This window comes from Idiotropiscis lumnitzeri, chromosome 5 (assembly GCF_059441095.1).
Source record: "Idiotropiscis lumnitzeri isolate Australia: NSW breed Sydney's pygmy pipehorse chromosome 5, RoL_Ilum_1.0, whole genome shotgun sequence".
NCBI classification, from domain to species: domain Eukaryota; kingdom Metazoa; phylum Chordata; class Actinopteri; order Syngnathiformes; family Syngnathidae; genus Idiotropiscis; species Idiotropiscis lumnitzeri.
In genome coordinates this window covers 23,046,836-23,068,558 of record NC_142395.1, presented here as the reverse complement: position 1 = coordinate 23,068,558, position 21,723 = coordinate 23,046,836, and the positions used below count along the sequence as shown (strand labels likewise).

Below are 21,723 nucleotides of genomic sequence, written 5' to 3'. Positions count from 1 at the left end.
TAAGGCGCCGCGTTCAGGACCCAGTCTCCCCAGGAGGCCTGGGTTCGAATCTCGAATTTCCCCATTGTGGGACTAATAAAGGCATTATTAATAAGTTCAACAACATACATTAATTTAGGGCAGTATATGGTCAAACAAAACTCAAGCTCATTGCCCATACAATACCGAACCTTCATAAACGTATGTGCTTTAATAGCGCATTGACTGAGGTCTCGGAAGGAGGCAAAACAATGACCTAGATATATTCTCTCCTCCTACTGCTGCTTCAGCTAATATGATTCAACAGTCTTGCAGTCCCCCTTGGTTGAAAGCAAATAAGCTGGAGGCCTTCTCCACTTAACCAAACCTTTGTCACCATAAGCAAAAGTGTGTGTGTTGGGGGGGGAGTCCAAAATCATTCTATGACTATCCAGAGTGAGTGATCTACCTTGAAGATATGACTTTGCCCCCCACCCCCATGTTGCGCCAATACCCCAAACCACTAGCCCCACCCTTTACCACCCCCCTTCTCCCCGCCTCTACAGCCTAATGACTCCTGGAGGTTCCATTTGTAAGGCTCCCATAGAAACACAGCCACAATAGGCCCCATCTTGAGAGGGCCCATCTGGGAGTCTTTGTGGGGCCTGCTGAAAGCCACAAAGGCCTGCTGACCTAGAAAGCCATCAATAAGAGAACAGGGAGCCCCACCGACAACAAATTGAAGAGCCATGGAATTTCCTGGGCCATCCTTAGTCCGTAGGTGAGGACATAGACTGGGGACGTGGGAGGCGGAATTCCCCGGATGCTGGAGGATGACACATCAGGATGTCATTTCCCAAGCTGTCGGATGTGTGCCCATTACCTTTAACTGTCACTGCAGCCTTTGCCCCCCCTGCCCACTAGTTGTCATTGTTTGGAGAACCCTATGAAATCCTTACAAAATGCTGATTGTGACAGGAAGCAGCTGTGGCATGCTGGGTAGAGTTATGTGTCCTGCTTGGGGGGTGTCACGGTGATGATGCTATTTTTTTGGGGGGTTCAGTTTGAGGTTTGGTATGGCCTGGTGGCCACTTTGTGTTTAATAAGCAAGTGTACCTCTGGGACTCATTTAGTCGACCAAGTGATTGTTCTGTCACTCGTGCTCTGACTCCAAATAACATTGCAGTCCATTTATGACTTCTAACGTGTATGACAGTGATACGCAATTGGTGTATACAAATTCAGGGGCTTTATCCCTTGGAGGCTCTAATTGAAGGTAGATGATGAAAATGTGACAAAACAAGGACATTTCCAAGGCTTGACAGTCCTGGGCAGGCTTATCATAGTTTTTTTTAAATTCCCCAGTATAATTTTTATTTCGTTTTTACTTTTTTTTAAATTGCAGATAGCTTTCATTCTTTTTAGAGCATTGTTAATTTTATTTATTTATTTATTATATCACATTGACAGTGCAGAAAATGCACAAACAAATGAATTAAGATTCAGTTGCTGGTGTTGTCTACAACATGTCAGAAAACATGCAAGTGTTTCTTTTTTTTCCGAAGTAAAAGTTTGCAAATGTCTTATTTTGATTCGAGCCAAAGATAATCTGTCTGCTTTCTTGGAGGACTACAGAAATCTGAGAATATTTACGATTGAGATACTGAATTACTGGGGATTTGATCCAATAAACAAGGTGTCAAAACAATTAATCCATTTTATAAATATTTATATTTATATTTTTATAAATTTGGTAATCAATTATTCGTAGATTAATTGGTCGGACTTTGACTAAGGACTAATAACTTTGCATTTCTGACAACAAAACATACAAATGGGAACTTCATCCGAGGATCTAAAGTTTTGGGGATTGAAATGTGGAAGTCTCCTCAGACCACGTAAGATGGATGGGTCGTCCGTCCAAAGGGTGCAACCCCTGCGACACACATTCCTTCAAATGAGATTCATGCAAGTTAGATGTCAGGGACCATTACCAAGGACCGCACTTCTTCTGCCTCCTGCTCACTTTTCACCTACCTGCCAGCTAGCATACCTATGGAAAGGCTCAGGTTAAAACTGTGAGGTGAGTGCGGCTGAATCCTTGCCAAAACCTTGACAAGAGAGTTGAAAATAAAGATGAGCACAGTGATCGTCATTTCACGCTTTAACACCTACAGTGTGCCACATCGAGTGCCTTCGATGTTCCGAAGTTAGCCAAATCCTTACACCAATTATAGTCAGACACTGTGATGTGGACATGAAGAGCTGAACTCAAAGATGTGATATGAAGGAATGGTCAGAATAGATAGACAAGATCATGTGACTCCTTGCTGAAGTTATATGACATAAAGGTGAGATATGGGAATCGTTTCCTTAGGGTCTGTATTTCTCCTTCAGTTTTTTTCTTCTGGTACGTACCTGAGTATACCTGATATTTTAACTTTGTGTGTGTCACTGTAATGGGATATGATATTTTGTTCCCCCCCCCCCATTTAGTAGAAAAAAAAATAAACAAGCACACTCCTGAAATGTTGCCAACCCTTGTTTCTTTTCACCAGAGGAGGACCGTTATGATAGCTACTCCCGTATGATCCTAAAATACTTCCTGGCAGAAGGAGTGGTGTGTCAACATGAACTCTTCCTAGCGGCAGCTCAAGATCACCCGAATGACATCTTCCAGGTAAATGTGAGGAGTGAGGGACAGTTTCTGTTTTGGCTGGAAAGTTCACGCAAACAAAACAAATTGTAAAGTTGAAATGGCTTTGAATGTGCTTGTACTGTTTAATACCACTTTCAATGCATAATGCTTTTGCAGTTGAATCTTTATTAAAAAAGAGCTCACGTAATATTGTTTTCACAGATGGTTTTAAAGGCAATCCATCAGCTGTCAGTGTACAGTTTAAACTATAATTAAGGAACACAGTCCTCAAGATGTGTCCAGGTCAGCGGGGGTATCTCAAAGGTCGCGGGTGGCATGGTTGTGGCATTGTTTAACTGTTTCCCGATGCATTGCTGTGTGAAGAGGCCTGCAGTCCCAGAAGCTAACTGCCACACAAAATACGGGAGGTGGGCCTCTCTCGCACTGATTGATAGTGGGAGGGGTCACAGCCTCACCCTCTCTTTACATATCAAAGGTTTATTAAGACAGGGGCACTCTCAATGGGGATATATCACATTATTTAGTGTTTTCACTGTTTTGCCCATCCTCAATGTTTAGGTATTATGCATTGTCTTATGCGGATACAAAAACATTATATGAAGAATTTGTGATAAAGTTGAACACGATGTTCATTCGTGCATTTGTTCAGAAATTAAGACAATAGCATTTTGTTACATGTTCTTGTACTTTGACAGCAATTGTAATGTTAAATTAGGATAATGCCAATGAACTGTCTCATCAGTGCAGTTTTTTGCATAGAGTTGTCTATAAGCGTGTTCCAGATTTCACACTCATGAAGATAATTTAAAAACGATAAAAAGAAAAACTACAACATTTAGAGGTTATGACCTGCCAAATTTAACGACTTGAATATAGGCTGTTAGTTGCTCAAAAGCCCCAAGTTTCATTCAGATGCATCTTTTATGAATCCAAAGGAACAAATTGTAATAGGATCCTACGTAAGACGATCAAATTACCACCTGCTCTGGGTAGATTTAACCGAGATATAATCCTCTGGAGCATGTTAAATAGGATTTGCAATGTTAAATTCAAATTGCTGTCAAATGTGCAATCAATATCAGGAATTCAGGGCCGCCGCCGCACACTGCGATGCTTCAGAATCTGACTCAGACCCGACCATTGCATAAAATTGACAGGTGGCCACTCCCTCCCGCACATTGGACGATTTAGGATATGGATTGTTATGCGATGTGCAGTGCACTGTGCGCGTCCTGAGGCTCCTCATACAATTTGTTGTACCTTATGATTTTGTTTAAGACATACAAAAATCAAGTGTCAGTCAAGGAAGATGAATTTCGCTACACAAAGAGGACATGGTTGATTGACATTAAGACTTAAAAAGAGCCACTATATTGAAAGGCGATTAAATACTGTAAAAGACAATTTGTGTACTGCGTCTACTGTATTCCTGTCATTCGGTGACGCGTGATGGGCGGCTATGTCTCGCTCGCTTATAACCCGGAAATTGATTTTTCGCCCGTGTGAAAGCTTCCGTGCATTTTGATAGACTATAATTTGCAACGTCGCCACATCGTGCAACTGTGATTCAAATAATAAGTCGCGGAAAAAACAGTGGCCGAGATTCAGCCACTCGTGAAATCTTGTGGCAGAACCCGTCACTGCGCAAGTCTTGGGTGGCGTTCCACCACATCGCTCAGCGTGTGGCGGCCCTTAGTTTAACAGTACAAGGTCTGAGTTCTGACCCTGTATATACATTTTTCAAATAAAATGGATATTTTTTGCAATCATAAACCTTGGGATTTTTATATGTTAATATATTTAAATTACCAACCCATTATAAAAAGGAGGTGGATGTGCAGCAGAGGTGATATTGTACATGCATAAAAACATAATCAGTCTTTGAATTGGTTACCAGCACAAAAAGGTAATTACATTGTATTACAAATCAAAAAGTCAACATACAGCATCTGAATGGATATAACGGAATATGTGAAAAAAAAAAATCTACATTTCAACATTAACATAACATGTACTCTTTATTGTTCTGCGCAGGAGCTTCCTGATCCCATTTTAGATGATGTTGTCATGCACAAACCTGCGGACCAGCCGAGACTGTCTTCTGACCCTCAGGGTAGTTTAGATGCCATGAAGATTGCCTGGCGTTATCAGAATCTCCCAAAAGTACAGGTAATCTGGGGTCGTTGATTTGTAGGTTTCATATATATATTTTTTTTTTTTTTTTTTTTTTTTATTTTATTTATTTATATTTTGTATTCTTTATTTTATTTTTATTTTTTTTCCAAATTAAACTATTAACGCTATATTTATTGTTACTACGTAATTCTGAAAGAAAAGAACAGCAGAGCTGTTCTGGAAATAGTATTTCTTTTGGGTTTTTTTGCAATTGTCTCGACCGCTAAATCCATCAGCATTCTGAACTTCTTTGTGGAGTGAATGAGGCCTTAGCCTCTCTTTTCAGAGCTGGAGCAGATTACTCACACTTAGCTGGCAATAGGTAGGCTTTTCACTGGTCCCCGGCCTTCATATACACACGCCTGCACCCCTGCTTAGCCTGGGAAACAAGGGTACTTTGCAGCCTGAGCATTGACATGTCTGCTCGCTCAACCCTGCGACCCAGACCTGCGCCTCTGTCTTCGCCCAAATCCCTGCCTTTCCCCCTGCTATGGTCGGCAGGCCTACACTCTTTCTTCCGCTTTGAGTAGAGGTGACCCCCCTTTCTCTTATACTTCTCTGCTCTCTCCCCCCCCCTTTTGGTCTATAATCCATATCGCTATGTGGATTAACAGCACACAGTGTGTCCCTGGGGATCCTCTCCCTCTTTCTCTCTCCCTGGAAACTTCTTTATATCTGTGTCCTTTCGTCACCTCTCCCCCTTCCCCTGTAAAATCGTCTTTACAAACCACTGGTAAGCCCCGCCAGAGGATTTGCATCCCAAATTCACCCCCAGAGTCAACGCTTACTTTCCCCTTACACACACCTCTCCCGGCATTGCCTACTGTGTCTCTCTCCCGATGAAGACATCAGATCAAAGGTGAGGCTGTCAGGGCGGGGAAGGAACGCTAAGCGGGTTGCCCAGCTCACAAAAAGAAGATGAGCCCCTGAGCCCCCCCCCTGCCCCGCTGACCTCCTCGTCCCGCTAGGAGAAGGACACACCGGGGGCCCTAATCCAGATTAGGAGTAGATTAAGGGTGCCTCTAACAATGGAATCCCTGGTTTCACTGAGAGAGAGGAGCTCAAACTCTCTCTTTCAGCTGCAGGAAAACATCCGCCTTCCCCTGCGTCCCTGACACGTTTTCTTTCATAGCCAGAAGTGGACATTTATGTGAAGAAATGATTAAGAGCGTGTTGGTAGTGGTTGTTTAACTTCTCTGTTGCAAGAATGTTGAGGAATGACCCATAAACAATGCAATTGCATTGCCATGGTGTTGTGGAGCACCCTCGTTTAACATATGAGCTAAACAAATATAACTACTCTTTTAAACGTGTTTCTCATTTGGTGACAGTTAGAAATCTGTTTGGATTTGGAATTTCGATATCTCGAGCTTCAACATATGACATTCTGGCAAAGGTTTTTCAATCATCAATGAAACTGTTTTTACCACATTCCCCCTAAATCAATAACAATATATTTACTTTCTCACTTTTTGTGTATTTGAATTAGTGGGGAAAAGTATGAATATGCACATTGGTCATCTATGACCATTTTGTACTAATACATACTTTTAAAAAAAAGTTTATAAAGTTCTTCTTTCTCAACATGCATTTAACATTTTTTTTTCATCCCCCTTCAGAGTGGACTTGCATCCTCGTCTCGGTTCGGCCACTACTATGACGTTTCCAAGACCATGGAGCCAGAAATCCGGCAGGCAGCCAAGTGCCACCACTTTTACCTTCCAGAACATCCCAGCCAGTCGTCAGCCACACATAGGTACAACAACACGACATCATCCGCTGAACACTAGCAAACCAATGAGACACCATCCTGAGAGCACATGCAAAATATGTGCGGCATTGTCGACAAAATGCATTTATACAACAAAGATATTGTTATAAAGTACTTGTGAGCAAGCGTGGCATTGTCTGCACAAAATAAGCAAACCAGGTATGTCAGCAGACCAAAAGAATAAAGCCTTTAACTTGGCAGCCAAGAAGAAAAAAAAACATGTTTGTTTTGGAAGAATTTAATTTGGGCGGAGTGAACCACCTTTTATGCTGGCGATACATTGCAAACCCAACCACAATAGGTGAAAGTTTGAGCACTCCCAAACATATTTAAAACTCATTTTTCAACACAGCCCAAAGACAGCAGTCTGTCTGTTGTCACAGTTATGTGTTTTATTGTTCTCCCAGCGTTAAATAAACGGCTGAAAAATAATACCTGACTGCCAAGATGCCCTTGAGCATGGCGACAAATCCACTTTACACACTCATGCCTACAGTACGTGACTGATGTGGCTCACTGTATGGTGTACAAATCAAATAAACAGCAACGCTGCGGGAATATAAGCAGCATAATACAAGAAAATTGAAATTGAAGCACCATGATAGGGATTTTTGATTACATTGGCAAAATAAAGCATCATAAATCTGCATACAAATTCACTGAGGATTATTTCCCTTTTAGAAGCTGATACAAATAAATAAAAATCTGGCCTAAGTAGCTTTGCCACTGGCCTAAAAGGTTGAGCCTCTCGGAAAAGTTGTGTATGCCTTTTCAAATAAGGGTCGTGTTTGCTCAGCGACTGTTTGATTTTGTCCGTGTTGAGTGTACTTAGGGTTCAGAGGTCATGCAGACTCTTTACTCAGAGAGTGCTGCTGAGCACACAAGGGCACACGAAGAGGCACACTCACTCACTGGGTAAATACAGCAATCTGGAGCACAGAGGATGAGGAGGAGGCTTTATAGAGTCTCTTTATTTCAGCAAACACTGTTAAACGCGGGGCCAGTGCAAATACGTGAAATGTTGTGGATGCGCATTTGAGCCGGCCCGCATGGTACACCACATAGGTTAATATTAATATGACCCGTAAGAGCTGAAATAAATAACGTCTTCTCGTCATTACATTTCAACGTGGTTGTCTTTGAGGCATCCCCGTGGACTTGATCATCAAGACATTTAAACAGCAGGAAACTACACCTGCACAGCACCATTGTGCACACAACCCCGCCCAATCACTGCTGCACATACATAGACACACACATGACACGCACACACACATGTTCCAGACTAACTCTAAGCAGGCTTCTCCCCCTTGCACGTGTCCACAGCCCCATGTCGCTACCCTAGCTGTTAAATTGCTCCGTTTCACTTGAAGGCATAATTGGCGCAAATTGCTCTCTAGGTGATACAGATCCTGTTGTTTAAGACTAAGCGCCCCCCTTGTCTCCCCCCTTCTTTCCCCTCAAAGAAAGAGGAACATCGAGATAAAGAAGCTTCCCTATGTATGATCCTAATTAGCCGACGCGCTAGCCCCTGTAGCTAAGCACCTAGACCTTATTGCTACCTGAATGAGGGTTGCTCAGTGGGGGCAGCTGACATACAATGACGTCCTACACAATGGCTGCCAAGCAGAGACAACCTTTCACTCAAGTGCTTGTCAAGCCACCCCCCCCCAACCTCCTTCCTCAGAGCAGGGGCATGGGCAGAGAGGCCTGTGAGGGTAGGTGTCCCTTTTTTTTTCAAAACCAGCTCTATCATTAGTCCCAGCGGGGTCAGGAGGCACCATTGTTGCACTGAATAAATGAAATGGAGTACATGGATATACTTGGCACAAGTGTAATCGACACAAGTGTGTATTACTTTTCCTAATGCGGAGCTATTGATGTGTGAGCGATATATATGTATCAGCTCTTCGCAGCCTGCGGGTCAAATTGATAAGTGACACTGCAGCCCACTGTGACTCCGTGCAGACTGGTCATTAAAATGGCAGGGCGTTCTTAAGTGGAGGGTCTTGTGTAAAAAGATGGGGTTAACATTCCTATTCGCTTCCCAATAGGCACATAGTGAGCTGAGTCCTTGGTCCCACGGTAGCGTGTGCTTTGTCAGTGGTGCAGATGTTACCCTTGATTAAACACCAAAATGCTGTCCAATCTTAGTATTAGATATCAGCATAAGCACGTCTCATACGTCTGTCTTGTCTCTGTGTCTAGGCATGATCAAAACCTCGGGGGAGCTGACAGAGAACCAGTCGCGTTGTAATTTAATCAAGCAAATAAATTAATTGGATCTCTTGATAGTGGCTCCAGAAAAGCACAGTCAGGAGGAGCATGCTGCAATCATAGCGGATTAATCCACCATGCTGATAGGCTTGGCCCAGTTTTATCAAGAGTGTGTCACTTAATAAGAGCTTTCCCCTTCAAAGTTTGACTTTTTGCTGTCTCTTCTCTACTTTGCTCTCTATGTTCACGTGCCACTCTATATTTCCAGTCCCGTGCTTGATTCCTACGCCGCATTGCTGAAATCCATTGACGAGGTCATAAGCAGGGAGGGCTTCAATGTGGCAGCACCCGTGGTAAGAGGCAGCAAAGAAAGGCTGCTTTCCATTGTGACACTCAACACTGGTATTCTTTGTGTTTGATGACTGGTAATCCACTTGATGAAAACTGAAAACTTTTTTAAACAATATATTTTGGTACTCCAGTTACATTTATTGTACGGGAAAAATATCTCACTTTATTTCTGACAATATATTCTGATAATAAATCACCCTTAGTTTTTTTCATAATTAAAACTAAATGATTGATTATGGAATAATGAATTTTAGTCCAAAGCCCTTTTTTAAACTCAATTCTGTGATGTATGTAATGTCAACTATGAAATGATCCTCATCCATTGTCAAAAGAGCTGTGATTACATTTGTGGCATTATCTTTTTTTTTGTATGCATTTTGCCTGCATTCGTTAAATCGTTCAGTTTTTCCAGTCCTGCTTGGAAAAATGTGTTTTAATTACTAAATTCAAACTTTTTTCTATCTGCCTTTGACCAAGAGTAACTATCTCTACCCAGCTCACCACCCAAAGCTTATGCTTGTAAATTATTTAACAAGTATTAGCTTCCAGCATCATTTTAGGTATCTTTTGAGAAAAAGAAAAGAAGAAATAGGACTGCGATCCTTGCTGCAATTATTTTACAGTCCTAGGCTGGTTTTCGTTTATATGTTCGGTGGCCTCTTGTCCTTGGCTGGACTTTTCTGGCACGGTTCCCCCAATGTTTCTATAGGCTAAACTATAGGAGTAAAGCTCGGGCTCTCTTTCTGATGTTGCCACAGCAACGTTCATGTTTCCAAAGATCCCCCCTATTGCGCTTAAGTCATCAAATTAGAGTCTTCATTTGATGCCCCGACTTTGCATGATAACAAAGCGAGGGCATATCTAATAATGACAAGTACCCACTTACACACAAATAAAGCTCATGGTAAGACATGGGAAGTATCTTTTGTTGTTGTAATTTTCCAGTGTCCCTCTGCAAGGAAACTATGAGCCAACTGTGCACAAATTTAAACAATAAGGTTTATTTTTCTTAGATTCCTGTGATAGTTCTCCTAAGGAATCTGAGGTCATACAGTCAGGAGAGGAAGTGATGGCGAGTGGGATAGAGGCAATTTTGGGAGGGTCGAGATAATAGAGGAGGAGGGCTGAAGCGAGCAAGGAGAAGCGTAAAGGAGAAAGCCAACAGATTTAAGCCGAGCTACGTAAATCACTCGTGGCGCTCACCTCAATAATCCGGCGACAACTTGAAGAAACCCCAAATAAAAGCCAATTGTACTAAAGGTTAAAACCCTCTCACAGTTTTGGACAGGCTGCTCCATTCTCTCACTTTCAGTGATATATATTCCACTGCTATTTTTCTCCATCTTCAGAGGAGTGGGATAGCGTTGATCCCTTGTTTTGGGGTGGGGTGTTTCAAGGGAAGTCACTCCAGCCTTACCAAGGCCCCCTTGGCTGTCGGGCCTAGCATTGGTGCCAAGAATGTGCTGGGGTTTCTGGGTGGCGGCCATATTGGAAGCCTGTCTGACAGGTCCATTGTGCATGTGTCAGATGGCCTCTGTGATTGGGCAGTTGTGTCCACTCACGTTTGGGCACTGCATTGCGATCGTCTGTACTGCTGAGCCGACTGTCCAGACTCATATGGAGTTTGGGAATACAACCCAAAACGCAGCACCTATAATTAAAAACGACAATCTGTTACTCTCCATATATACTGTGTGAACTTGGAATTGAATCAATTTTCTTATTTTGTTAGTCTGCTGACTTGTTTTTATCATCTTTTCTTTGTTATTCTTGAGAAGGATTAAACAAAAAGGACATAATTCGACTCAATTTAGTAGTAGTGTATTGGAACATTCAATTCCCTTATTTTTTCTGTATAGTGATGACATTTAATCAAAAGATGACTATGAGATCAAATTAAAAATTTCTGCTTTAATTTCCAGATATTTACATTTGAATCTGCTACATTTTAAAAAGTGTTTTTGGTACGAGAACACCATTTTTTTAGCAAAAATATCAGAACAAATTCTTCATATAGATTAATGAAAAGAGAAAATTAATGTTTCGTAATTTTTCATTACATTTTTTTCCACTCTCTTGACTTAAACCCTATGAAGCATGCATTTACTCTACCAAAGCGGACATAAGGAACCCTGAAAACAAACAACCATAGATGTGTTGAAAGCCCTGAAAAGAAAAAGCTTAATGATACATTGAGTCATAGGTTTGACGCATCTTAGTACAAATCAAATATTTCTAACCTTAATTGACTTTTTTTTTTCAAGTAAAATTTTCCAGCGGTTGTTCTCGTAGATGTAAATCCCTGAAAGTAAAAGCTGAACTCTTGACTTCTTTCCATGAATTCATTCATTCATTTTCATATCCAACCCAAATGTGTCCAGACAAATAAAGATATTGACCTCATTGCTCAAATACTTTTGAAACGGTGTGTAGTAAGTGTATGTGATTTAATAATATTTGTGTTGTTTCCTTAATTTATTTATTTTTTTTGTTTTGCCTGTTTTAGACAAAGTCACGGAATATCCTGCGTATCGGGCTTCACTCACTAGGCTCGCCCCTGTGGGGTGATGACCTGTGTTGCCGAGACAACCCAAAACACAGCCACGCCCTCACAACCTTCCTCTATGGGCTGCGGGCTTTGTTGAGGTCGTCATTGTCAGTTGCGGTCGTTACTGTGCCTTCACATCTTATTCAGGTAAGGCGTCAAAACAATTCACCACGATATATAAGTATAAACTGATATCATGTGACATCTTCACTTACTGTATTTTTTTAATTATTATTTTTACATTATCCCTGAATAATACATTTCACCGGACCTATCCATTATGTTCTGTTAGTTTGTGTGTGGGTGGGTTACAATCAGGGCACACAATTTGAAATCTTGTGTAATGGGGCCTCGACTCGACTCAGTGGTTCAGTGTGACTGTGGCTCGACTCAGGCCTGCAAAAGGCCTTTTCTTCTCACATCATTCTTGAACAGGCTGTTTTCCGGTGAGCACTCCATGCAAAGCCCTCTAAATTCATGTTTGCTTGCTTGCTTGCTTTTAATTATGTCAAGCTCGTATTTAAAAATTGAAAGAGTGTGTATGGGTTTAATTGTCTTATAAATATCCCTGCGGGTAGTTGTGTCTCAGGGTGTGCATGTGTGTTTTCGAAGGGGGTGGTTGTGGGAGTGTGCTTACATGAGTCTGTGTCCAGTCTGGCCTCTCAGTGTGAAGGTGGAGTCATCTGCTGAGGCATATGGCAAAGCACAGACCTCCCCCGGACAGTAGACCAAAGTGGCACAATCACCAGAGGAGCCAATTGTGACGTTTTGCCGTTAGCATCTTGTAACTTGAAGCCCATTTTTCAACTCTTGCAACCGTATTAATGTCCATATTTGTTGACAAACTTGCAAGAAAAAGATCAGCAGAGCCGTGCAACTTTGAGAACAGCTGTGTTGTCACAACATGCTCTGGCTCCACGCCTATGTACTCAGTGCTCTACGGCTTTGGCTTCATCAAAAAAGGTATACTGGCTAACTAGCAGATGTCAGCTGTGGTGGGAGCGGTCCCCCAGTCCCCCATCCGGCCTGGCCCCCAAGCCCCCTTAATCTATGTCCTCCTCCTCATCCACCCTGGAGATAGAAGAGGAGGAGGGAAATTTAGGTTTGAATCAGGTGTTGGCTGACCAGGCCAACATTGAGTGGCAACTTGTGAATTTTCTTGTAATCACTAGACTATAGCACAGCGAGAGTGGATGTTTGCCAACTTGAGTTTCTCCTATTTCTGTAAATGAAACCGTCTTTTATTTTATAATTAGCTTAGTCAGCGAAGTCTGCTCCTTAAAAAAACGGTCTCGAGTGATAGCAGCGGGCTAACTGGCCGACACCGCCATGGTCCCACTATTCATTATTGAGCAGTTTGGAAAGCTGAGCCACTCGCTGAAAGCCTTCTCCGAGCAGCCCGGTGCCTCAGTCCATCTGAAACATTAATTAGGCTTGTCCTGGTGGTACTTCATTCTACTATCGCTTGCTACCACACCCATACTTACCGAAAACACACACACTTTTTGCCCTTAAAATTTATCCACATACACCTTACCTGCTTGTCAGACTAAGTGGTTTTCTGACCCATGCATAGACACTCACTTGCCAATTTATGAGGTACGACCAGATAAATTATGTCCAAATTCAACTTGCGAGAAGTGTTTAAACATTGTTGTTCATCTCGAAGGCTTTACTTGTTTGTGTTTTTTTTTTATATTAATCATTAAGACATGACATTAAGAACACAATATTAAGGAGTGCAATATATCATGTTACTTTATATGTATCTGACCTAAAATCAAGGTTTTGACTGCTGAATCCCGATTAATTACCATATAGCCATTATTAGTATTTTATGGGTTGAACTAATGGTGATTTTTCCTTAGTTTCGGTAAAACAACTTCACTTAGAATTGAGTTGTCATTAGGCCTGATTGTCAAAATTTATTTTTGATCAAATACTTGCAGTTTTACAAATTAAGTCTGCATTATGGAGAAGACAATTGCATCGTTTTTGGAAAGACCTGAGACTCATTTGTTTATTTTGCTGTATTCATAGTTATGTTTTTTTTTTCCAAGACTGAAATAATGTGACAGAAGGGCAAGATGTAAATTTTATATTACATTTAGGTCAATTGTGGTCGGAAAAAGCATGTACAACGGGGATCTTTGAGAACGTGTTGTAGCCCTTTCAACATTAAATATGAGCTTAACAAAAAGAGTTTAATTTAAATTGGTATTATAATTCTGTTCTTGGTGAGACGGCCTATAAAAATATAAAATAGAAATGTTACAAGTTCAGATATTTCCCTACAATACTACTTGAGCTACAACAAAAATGAATCAGTCCAGTCCCTTAGAACCTTCCCTTCAGCCAACATGATATTGGGGACTTTTGAGTCACTCCTCAGGAGTCGAATCTGTGTCCTTTAGAAAGAGGAGAAATAAATGTGGCCAGAGGTGGGTGGTAACGAGCTACATTTACTCTGTTACAATTACTTAAGTTACATTTTGGATAAATTGTATTTGTCAGACTAATTTTAAGGCAACAGACTTTTTCCTTTTGCATGAGTATTTGTGTTTAAAAAAAAAGAAAATCTTCTACAATGAGCTACATTTTGCTAATTTATTTTTTCACAGGTGTTTATTATTGTTTGTATTATGTATTTTGGTTCGTCAGAGTGACTTGTCACAGGACGTAGTGAAATTTGACTCCATTAGGTCAATCAAATAGAGCCAGGAAGTCACCTGATCACGCACAGTGTTAGGTGAAGAATGGCAGAAAAGAAACGGAGGAAACATCGGCGTATGACACGCAGTCAGAAGTCTGAACGGCACCCTTTGCCTCACATTCTGTCACTATGAAAAAGAAGAGTGATGTCAAGTGGTAAACTGGCTTGTTTCTCTCTTTTTTTTTTTTACCTGGTGCGGTCATGAATGCCTTAATTGTTGATTGTCTTAATTTGTTAATTTTATAAATTATTATTCATTATTTTAGTAGCTAAACTGGTGTTGTTGAGCAACATCTGAAGTTGTACATTTTAATTGTATTTATTCAATATAAATATGCTCTAAAAAAATATTTACCTGTCACTCCGGTCTTGAGTAGTATTTTAAATGAGTTTTTACAGAATTTTTTGGAGCACTACTTTTCACCTGAGTCAATTTATTCTGTCTAAATTATTCTTACTTGAGTACATTTTTGGCTACTCTGCCCACCTCAGGTTGCGGCCTTACTAGGCCTGCTTAGACAAAGTTTTAGTCCGTCATTATTGACCACAGTTAGTGTTGTGAATAATTTGTCATAGCCAAACTTACACGGGCTTTTAATTGCATGCGTGCAAGTGACCTCAGATACCCCGTAAGTGCTAGCAGTCTTGGCTGGTGGGATGTGCATTCTTTAAAAGTAGGACAAAAATGAAAAGGCTGAAGAAAGAGTGGGGAAAAGACATGAAGGCATGAAAACTGCATTAGGCTGTGGCAGCCAACACACAGAGAAGGATTTGAATCATTCAGGAGGCAGAGGGATTAATAATGCAGGACTCCCTCTCTCCCTCCATCCCAATGTCCCTCGCTCTCCCCTCCTCCACTCCTGTTATTCTCTGCCTCCACCCTTTTTCTGTCGTTCACGTTCACATTTCTCCCTACCTACTATATTCACCCCTGATTCTTTCTCTCTTTCTCTCTCACTCGTTCTTTCACTCTGTCTCACCTCTCTCATGTGCTCCAAAGCCCTGACCCAACCAGTAGGGGGAGCTCTTCTCATCAAGCTTCTAATGATTGCCTCCACTTCCCCTCTGTCCTCTCTTGCTGCGAGCAGGTTTGGGACTACATACCGAAGTGAAATCATTTTGGAATTTAGCTCATTGAGATTTTTTAGCACATCATGCGTCACTGTGCGTTCTCACGGTACATTCATTTGTCTGCCCTGGCCTCATCTGTAAAAAGCCTCCTTCTCACATCACCCTCACCTCCTGAGCCCAAGGGCTGGCGTGACCTGGCCACAGGAATGATGACCTAATTTAATGGTTACACTGGTGGTCCGTCAGGAGGCTGTTAATTACCTGCCCATGTTTCTCTTTCCATCCAACAGAACAGATCTCTAATGGGCAGCATAACCAGGCTATGTGACAATGCCATAGCCTTGGAATCATTCAAAGGCTCTGAGAGGGAGACCAGCCCACTCTACAAAGATTACCATGGTAAGAACACACACTTCCTCTTATCTCTCTGTCTCGGTTCCATCAAATACACACATGCACGTAGGCAGTGCATTAAGGCTCTGGCTGGGCTGTGGATAGAGGCAGGGCAGCCCCCTTGCAGGCCAGGCTGTCAGTGCGCGTTAGTGTGCTGCTGCTCAATCAGACGTGCTCCTCAGTAGACAGGCCGGGGGGGATTCAGCTGCCACGCTGTACCCCCTCCTCCTCGCACCCTCACCCCCCCCATCCCTGCCTCCACTCCCTCCCGCCAGCAGAGCCTCTCTCTCTCCTCTCTCGCCCCCTCACCATCCCCAGTCCCATACCCCTGAGGCTCTGGAGCAGAGCTGGCCAACACTGGGGAATCGATATTCTCACCATCACTCTCTTTTCCTCTCTGCCTCGATCTCTCCATCCCTCACTCAATGTCTCCGTGGCCAGCATGCCCGGCTAATAAATGGGGGCAAGTCTTCCTCGCCTCCAGTAGGGGAGGAGGACGTCGGTAATGGACGAGCGAGAGATTGTAGTGAAGAAAAGGGGAGGGGGGCCAGAGTTCGCAGTCTCGGACCCTCCCATCACTTTGGCCCTGAGTTTTCACCATCTCTTCTTTTTCCTGAGCACATCTCCTCTTTTCTATCACTCTATCACACTCTCCACGCATAAAGGTCAGAATAAGCGGCTAGGGTATTTTTAGCCATGCCTCTCGAACTCTACCGCTCACTCTTTGCGCTTTTCCTCTCATTCCCCCCCTCTCTCCGCTTCCCTTGCCTGGAGTTAGACAGCCCCGATTGAGACAGATGAAGAGACAAGAAGTAAAAACATTCAGAGCAGATTTTGGTTTCGTCCACCAACATGTTTTATTTAGGCAACACCTTTTAAAGCGATAACATCCCTTGACTGTTAAACAGCAGAGGAATTGAACAGAGGTGTTTTACCACATCATTTCAGCACATTTTTTGTTTTTAGACTTTTTATTCGAATAGGCACCTGATATTGTTTTGAAAGACAGAATTTTATCTGACAAATCAGGCAGAGTAATTCCACTTGCGTTGTGAAATACATCAACGTGGACGATTGTTTTGATGTGTGTTCATGGGTGCAGACTCATCGGGTATGAGTGCGAGATGACTGCGAGTGTGCGTGCGTGAGTGCGCGCGTGTTTGCGGCAGCAGTTCAGGGCTGCTCAAAGCATGCTGGGAAGCCTGTCACCGCAAATCAGGCAAGGGGAACTCACCCAAGTGCACAGAGGAGAGAGCCTCACCATCCCCCACTTTCTCTGTTTGTGTTCCTTTCTCCATTACTCCCTTGATCCCGCTACTTCTCTCCCACGCTCATTTACACCAACCCACTTGTACAGTACTTTTCCAGTTGTGTCGAAAGGTAACTTTGTCGGCAAGAAGCAGAAAAATGACTTCCTTTGACTCGGTCGTTCCTACCGTAGACGTTATCTACCTTTTCTATCACACACCAGGTAGAATCCCCTTTATGGTGCGTTTGTGTTCCACAAATGGAACGAATGAGCTGACGTGTTGGCACGCAGTTCGGAAAAGTTATATAATTTATAGTTAGAACTTGTGGCATGTGTTTTTTCTGCCTCATAATGTGCTTTGGAGCCAATCTACTTTTATATACTGTATCTGGTAATACATAAAGAAATGATAACAACATTTTTTTTTAAAAAGTGCAAAGGTTTTGGAATCAGCAGGTGGTTTCTTGAAGAACCTGAGTGAAAACATGCTTGTCCATCAATAGGGGGAGACGTGCTCCTTCAAGTACTCATGGAAGTTTGGGGGTACAGTGGAACTTGTAAAGTGGAGCACGAGTAATGCCGGGATGTTTGTTGACCTTTTTCTCATAGAGAATGCTCAGAATCAGAATTTCCTTGGTTGGCAGAATATGTTAAACATTAAAGAAATTTAATTCTGGTCGTCAGAGTCCCTAATGTACTATTGCAAATAAATGAAAAAGAAAGATGGGATTCAAAATTTTTACTGCTTGTGAAAAAAAAAGCACAAACTCTTTGCTTGGAGATTCAATGCAAATGCCATCAATCATTATTCAATCTCTCCCAGGCTTGCTACACGTACGCCAGGTGCCTCACCTCAACTGTCTCACAAGTCAACTGCCTGACCACAAGGACTTGGCCTTTAAACTTAAGAGAAAACAGTTCAGCATCGAGGTATGTTGTCAAAGCCACTGTGTGTTGCTATCTCACACTGCCAACCCCCCCCATAAACACATTTTAACAGCTAGTGAAGCAATAAACACCAGCAGTCAGTCTTTTTATTGTTCAGCTTGCTTTAGCTTTTTAGTTCAATATTTTCTTTGCATAAATACAATGACATAAAGCCTCATTTTAGAAGACTAATAGATACATACTCAAAGTCTTCCCTCACTATGTTGCCGTTCATTGTTTGCAGCCCGCTATTTCTCTGCCTTTTCTCAGCTATCGATCTTATCAATTTCTACATACTGCATTGCCCACGCTTGTGGCATCAGAAAGCCACAGTCATCATTTCACTTTTTAGCTATTTATCGATTGCTGTGAGAACAACAAAACACACGACCGCAATGCACACACACGCTGCTGTCAGCCACAACTCACGGCCAGACATTCACTCGGAGACTCACCGACCTCAAATGCCAAATAACCTGGCTCTTCCTCTTTAAGGCACCCAGACAGACACTACAATCTTTACAGTGGTGTCTTTAATATTGTTACGATTTTTTTGTGCATTCAAATATGTTCATGATGTGATAAAAATATTTTTAAGGATGTTGTATTTGGTTTAAAATTTTAAGCATTTAGGTGCGGTACAACTATAAAAATGTATGTTATTACCTCTGTGTTCCGTATTGAATGTGTTAAAGCTCATGCTTAAAAAAGTATTTGTTACTTTTTTAGTTACTGAATTTCACAACAGGGTTTATACGCGTCTGTATTTCATTCTCTCCCCCCATGGATTTATTTATTTTAGTGGCACAGATTTGTATTTTCCTAACTTGCCCATAACTCCTTTAACTTTCTTAAGTCTGATTATGAAGGTGAAGCTATTGATTGGGCTCTGTTGTAGCTACTCATAGCCTAAGATGATGCCAAAAGAGTGTGGAAGAGTGGCACCTTTTTGGATTTAGTTATCTTTATTAGTCTGCACAATAACATCGATGGCAGTTTGAGGTGAAACCAAAAAACAATTATAATTAAATATTTTAACACAATGTGTAGCTACCTCTTACTTTTTTATTTAACCACGTCTCAGCTGACAATTAACCCAAAATATCAGTCAATGAGCCATTGATGGTGTACATCTATGCGGTATTCACAACTACCCAAACACATTTTAGATGAATATTTTTATTTGCCTGGCCATTCTGAGGCACAAACGTATTGTAGATAATGCAAAAGATTTTATGTCTTTCCATATCAATATTTCTTTTGATTTATGGTTTCTTATCTTCTTTGCGTCTTTCTCCTCTTGTCAGGGATTCATAAATTTTTCTACTGTCACATCATTCACGGAGAGTAATCTGTCACCAAATTGCTTTGGAGGCAAATTAAGGGGCCCTCCTTAGCTCAGGCCCATGATTGGTTCTCATTACATTATCATTACCTTATCACACCGTCTGGTCTGTGAGCCCTTTTGTTTTAAGCAGGCTGTCAGGGGGAGGAGAGGAATGCCCACTCCTCGAAAGCTTTCCCCATATCCCTACAGTAAACCATTTCCCATTTTCTCCCAGCATTCACTATGCATCCTTACCTTTCGCCAATCTGTATTACTCCACCTCCTTTTCTGACCATATGAATAGTCCTCTCCAGTTTAGATTTGTAAGGTCTGTAAAAGTCAAAAGAGTTGTCCCCAATGGTATTTCAATTAGGCTTTTATTATAAACAGTGGGAGCAAAGCCGAGAGCAGGCTTGTGCAATTACTTAGTTTCAAGGGGCCACGAGAGAAACTGCAACGGATGTCAAGGCCACACTAACATATTAACCTCAATTTGTTCCTTGTTAGTTTAATTCATATGAAGCAGTAAAGTGTTCTGCTTTCATAAACTGCCACTTGTATAGATATGATCATATGTTGTCATAATTAGGAAATGAAGATGTTGAACTAAATTCTAAGCAATCATCTTAAAATATATAGCAGAAAAGTTGCTAGGTTAGCAACTCTGAAAGCATAAATCTTGCTCATTTTTCATTTATGCACTAAAAAGATTTTGACTGAACACAGGTAGTTTAAACTTTGCGTGTGGACACAGATTGTCAGATTCACGCAATGTGGGTATATATTTTTGTGATTGTACGCTCTGGCGATGTGGCAACTTTCAGAATATGTTTGACCTGTTGGTCTACTGCCTCGGTAGGCTGCTGATTGACACATGGATTGCAAATGGATTCTAAGCCCAGTGTCTGCCGTGTGACAGCCCGCACCATCCCAGCTAATCACCTCATTTACTCAAGCTGCAAGACTTCTGTGCCCCGAGCCATATAATACAGCATTGCGGCAACATCTCGTCTAAATAAGCCACGATAGTTCTCTAAAACCTCTGCTGCTCAATTGTGTGTGCTGCTTAATTCCCTCTTTGTTTGGAATCACATTATTCGTGATATCATTTCTTAAAAATGACTGATAACAATTGACATTCTTAGCTCCTCACCAGTTTGGTCAGGCAGATACTCGTCACCCCAGCTGCTCATAGAGTCATGCTAATTTCCTAAATGCTTTTCGACTCACACGTCCATCACGTAGCACCGAAGAACGCGGAAAAGAATAGCATTTGACGGCGCAGTTCTACCAAAAAATGACACTCACTGGTCCTAAATGAGTAGAATTAATTGTCTATTTGTCAATTGAACATGTTTTAATGCTTCCTCTGACAAACGCAAGCTCACAAGGTTCTGTTGGTTGTGTGATAAGGTTGCCATGGTAGCTTCTGATATGTCAGCGAGTTCAAACTCCGGTTGATGTGCAATTATTAGCCATGATGCCTGAAGACAGAATTAACCCATGGCCCTGTCTGAGCAGGTAGAGGACTGCTAGGTGTTTAAACAAGATTAACGCATTCTCATACACGCATACGCAGACAGTACCTCACCCGCAGCCCCCCTTAGATATTGACATTCATGTGGTGGTCTCCGTCACACACTGATTGAGAAACCAACTCGGAAAGCGAAGGTGATTGACACTTTCTTGAACGCGCATACTGTCTGTATGGGAACTTTCTGCCTTTTCCGTCACTGGTTTCACAACACAAGATGCTTTAAGGATGAAGCTCTGCTGTGGTATGCAGCTACATTTGCTCTTACCTTTGTTTGACCCTTTAAACTGACAGGCAAGTTGCCTGTTGGGTACTGGGGTGCCAGAGGCAGGTCGCGGGGTCAAATACAGTGTAAGATGGGGATTTGTGTCAAATTAGTCTTCTGTTTGAGGCTATGTTCGAGGTGTCTCTTTCACTGACAAGCTTCATCACTTGTAGTGTGAACGCTGGCTTTGAGGTTTTCATTGATGGGATTTTGCATGTGTTTTCTCTGTAAAGTTCAAGTGCTGGATTTATTTCTTGTGTACTACCCTAATTGCATCATTTTGACGTGTAAATAATTGTCAACTTGCATGACAGGGGTGAAGTTGAGACATGGAAAGTTATTTTCTTTCTGCAGCTCAAGTCAAATTTATAATATTTAAACCAAGTTTTCATATGGCTGATCTCGGTGTACTAACAAGTTTTGCAGTCGCAGGAAGAAACAGTCTCAGGTAACTATGAATAATAAAAGACAGCATCATAAAATCTCATATTAATGTAAAGCGGGTTTTTAATAACGTCTGCATTGGCTGCCGTAACTGGCCTTGGTCTCTTTTAATCAAGAAAAC

At 41.8% G+C, this 21,723-nt stretch overlaps 1 protein-coding gene across 1 annotated transcript in view; it reads left to right on the top strand.

Annotated features, from left to right (window-relative positions):
* Positions 1–21,723, top strand: part of elp4 (elongator acetyltransferase complex subunit 4) — a 51,245-nt gene that overhangs the window by 4,384 nt on the left and 25,138 nt on the right. The window contains exons 3-9 of the mRNA XM_088297245.1: positions 2,517–2,638; positions 4,652–4,786; positions 6,412–6,548; positions 9,049–9,133; positions 11,638–11,826; positions 15,754–15,862; positions 17,929–18,035. Coding sequence (XP_088153371.1) covers positions 2,517–2,638; positions 4,652–4,786; positions 6,412–6,548; positions 9,049–9,133; positions 11,638–11,826; positions 15,754–15,862; positions 17,929–18,035 — 884 coding nt within the window. The remainder of the gene's footprint in view (positions 1–2,516; positions 2,639–4,651; positions 4,787–6,411; positions 6,549–9,048; positions 9,134–11,637; positions 11,827–15,753; positions 15,863–17,928; positions 18,036–21,723) is intronic.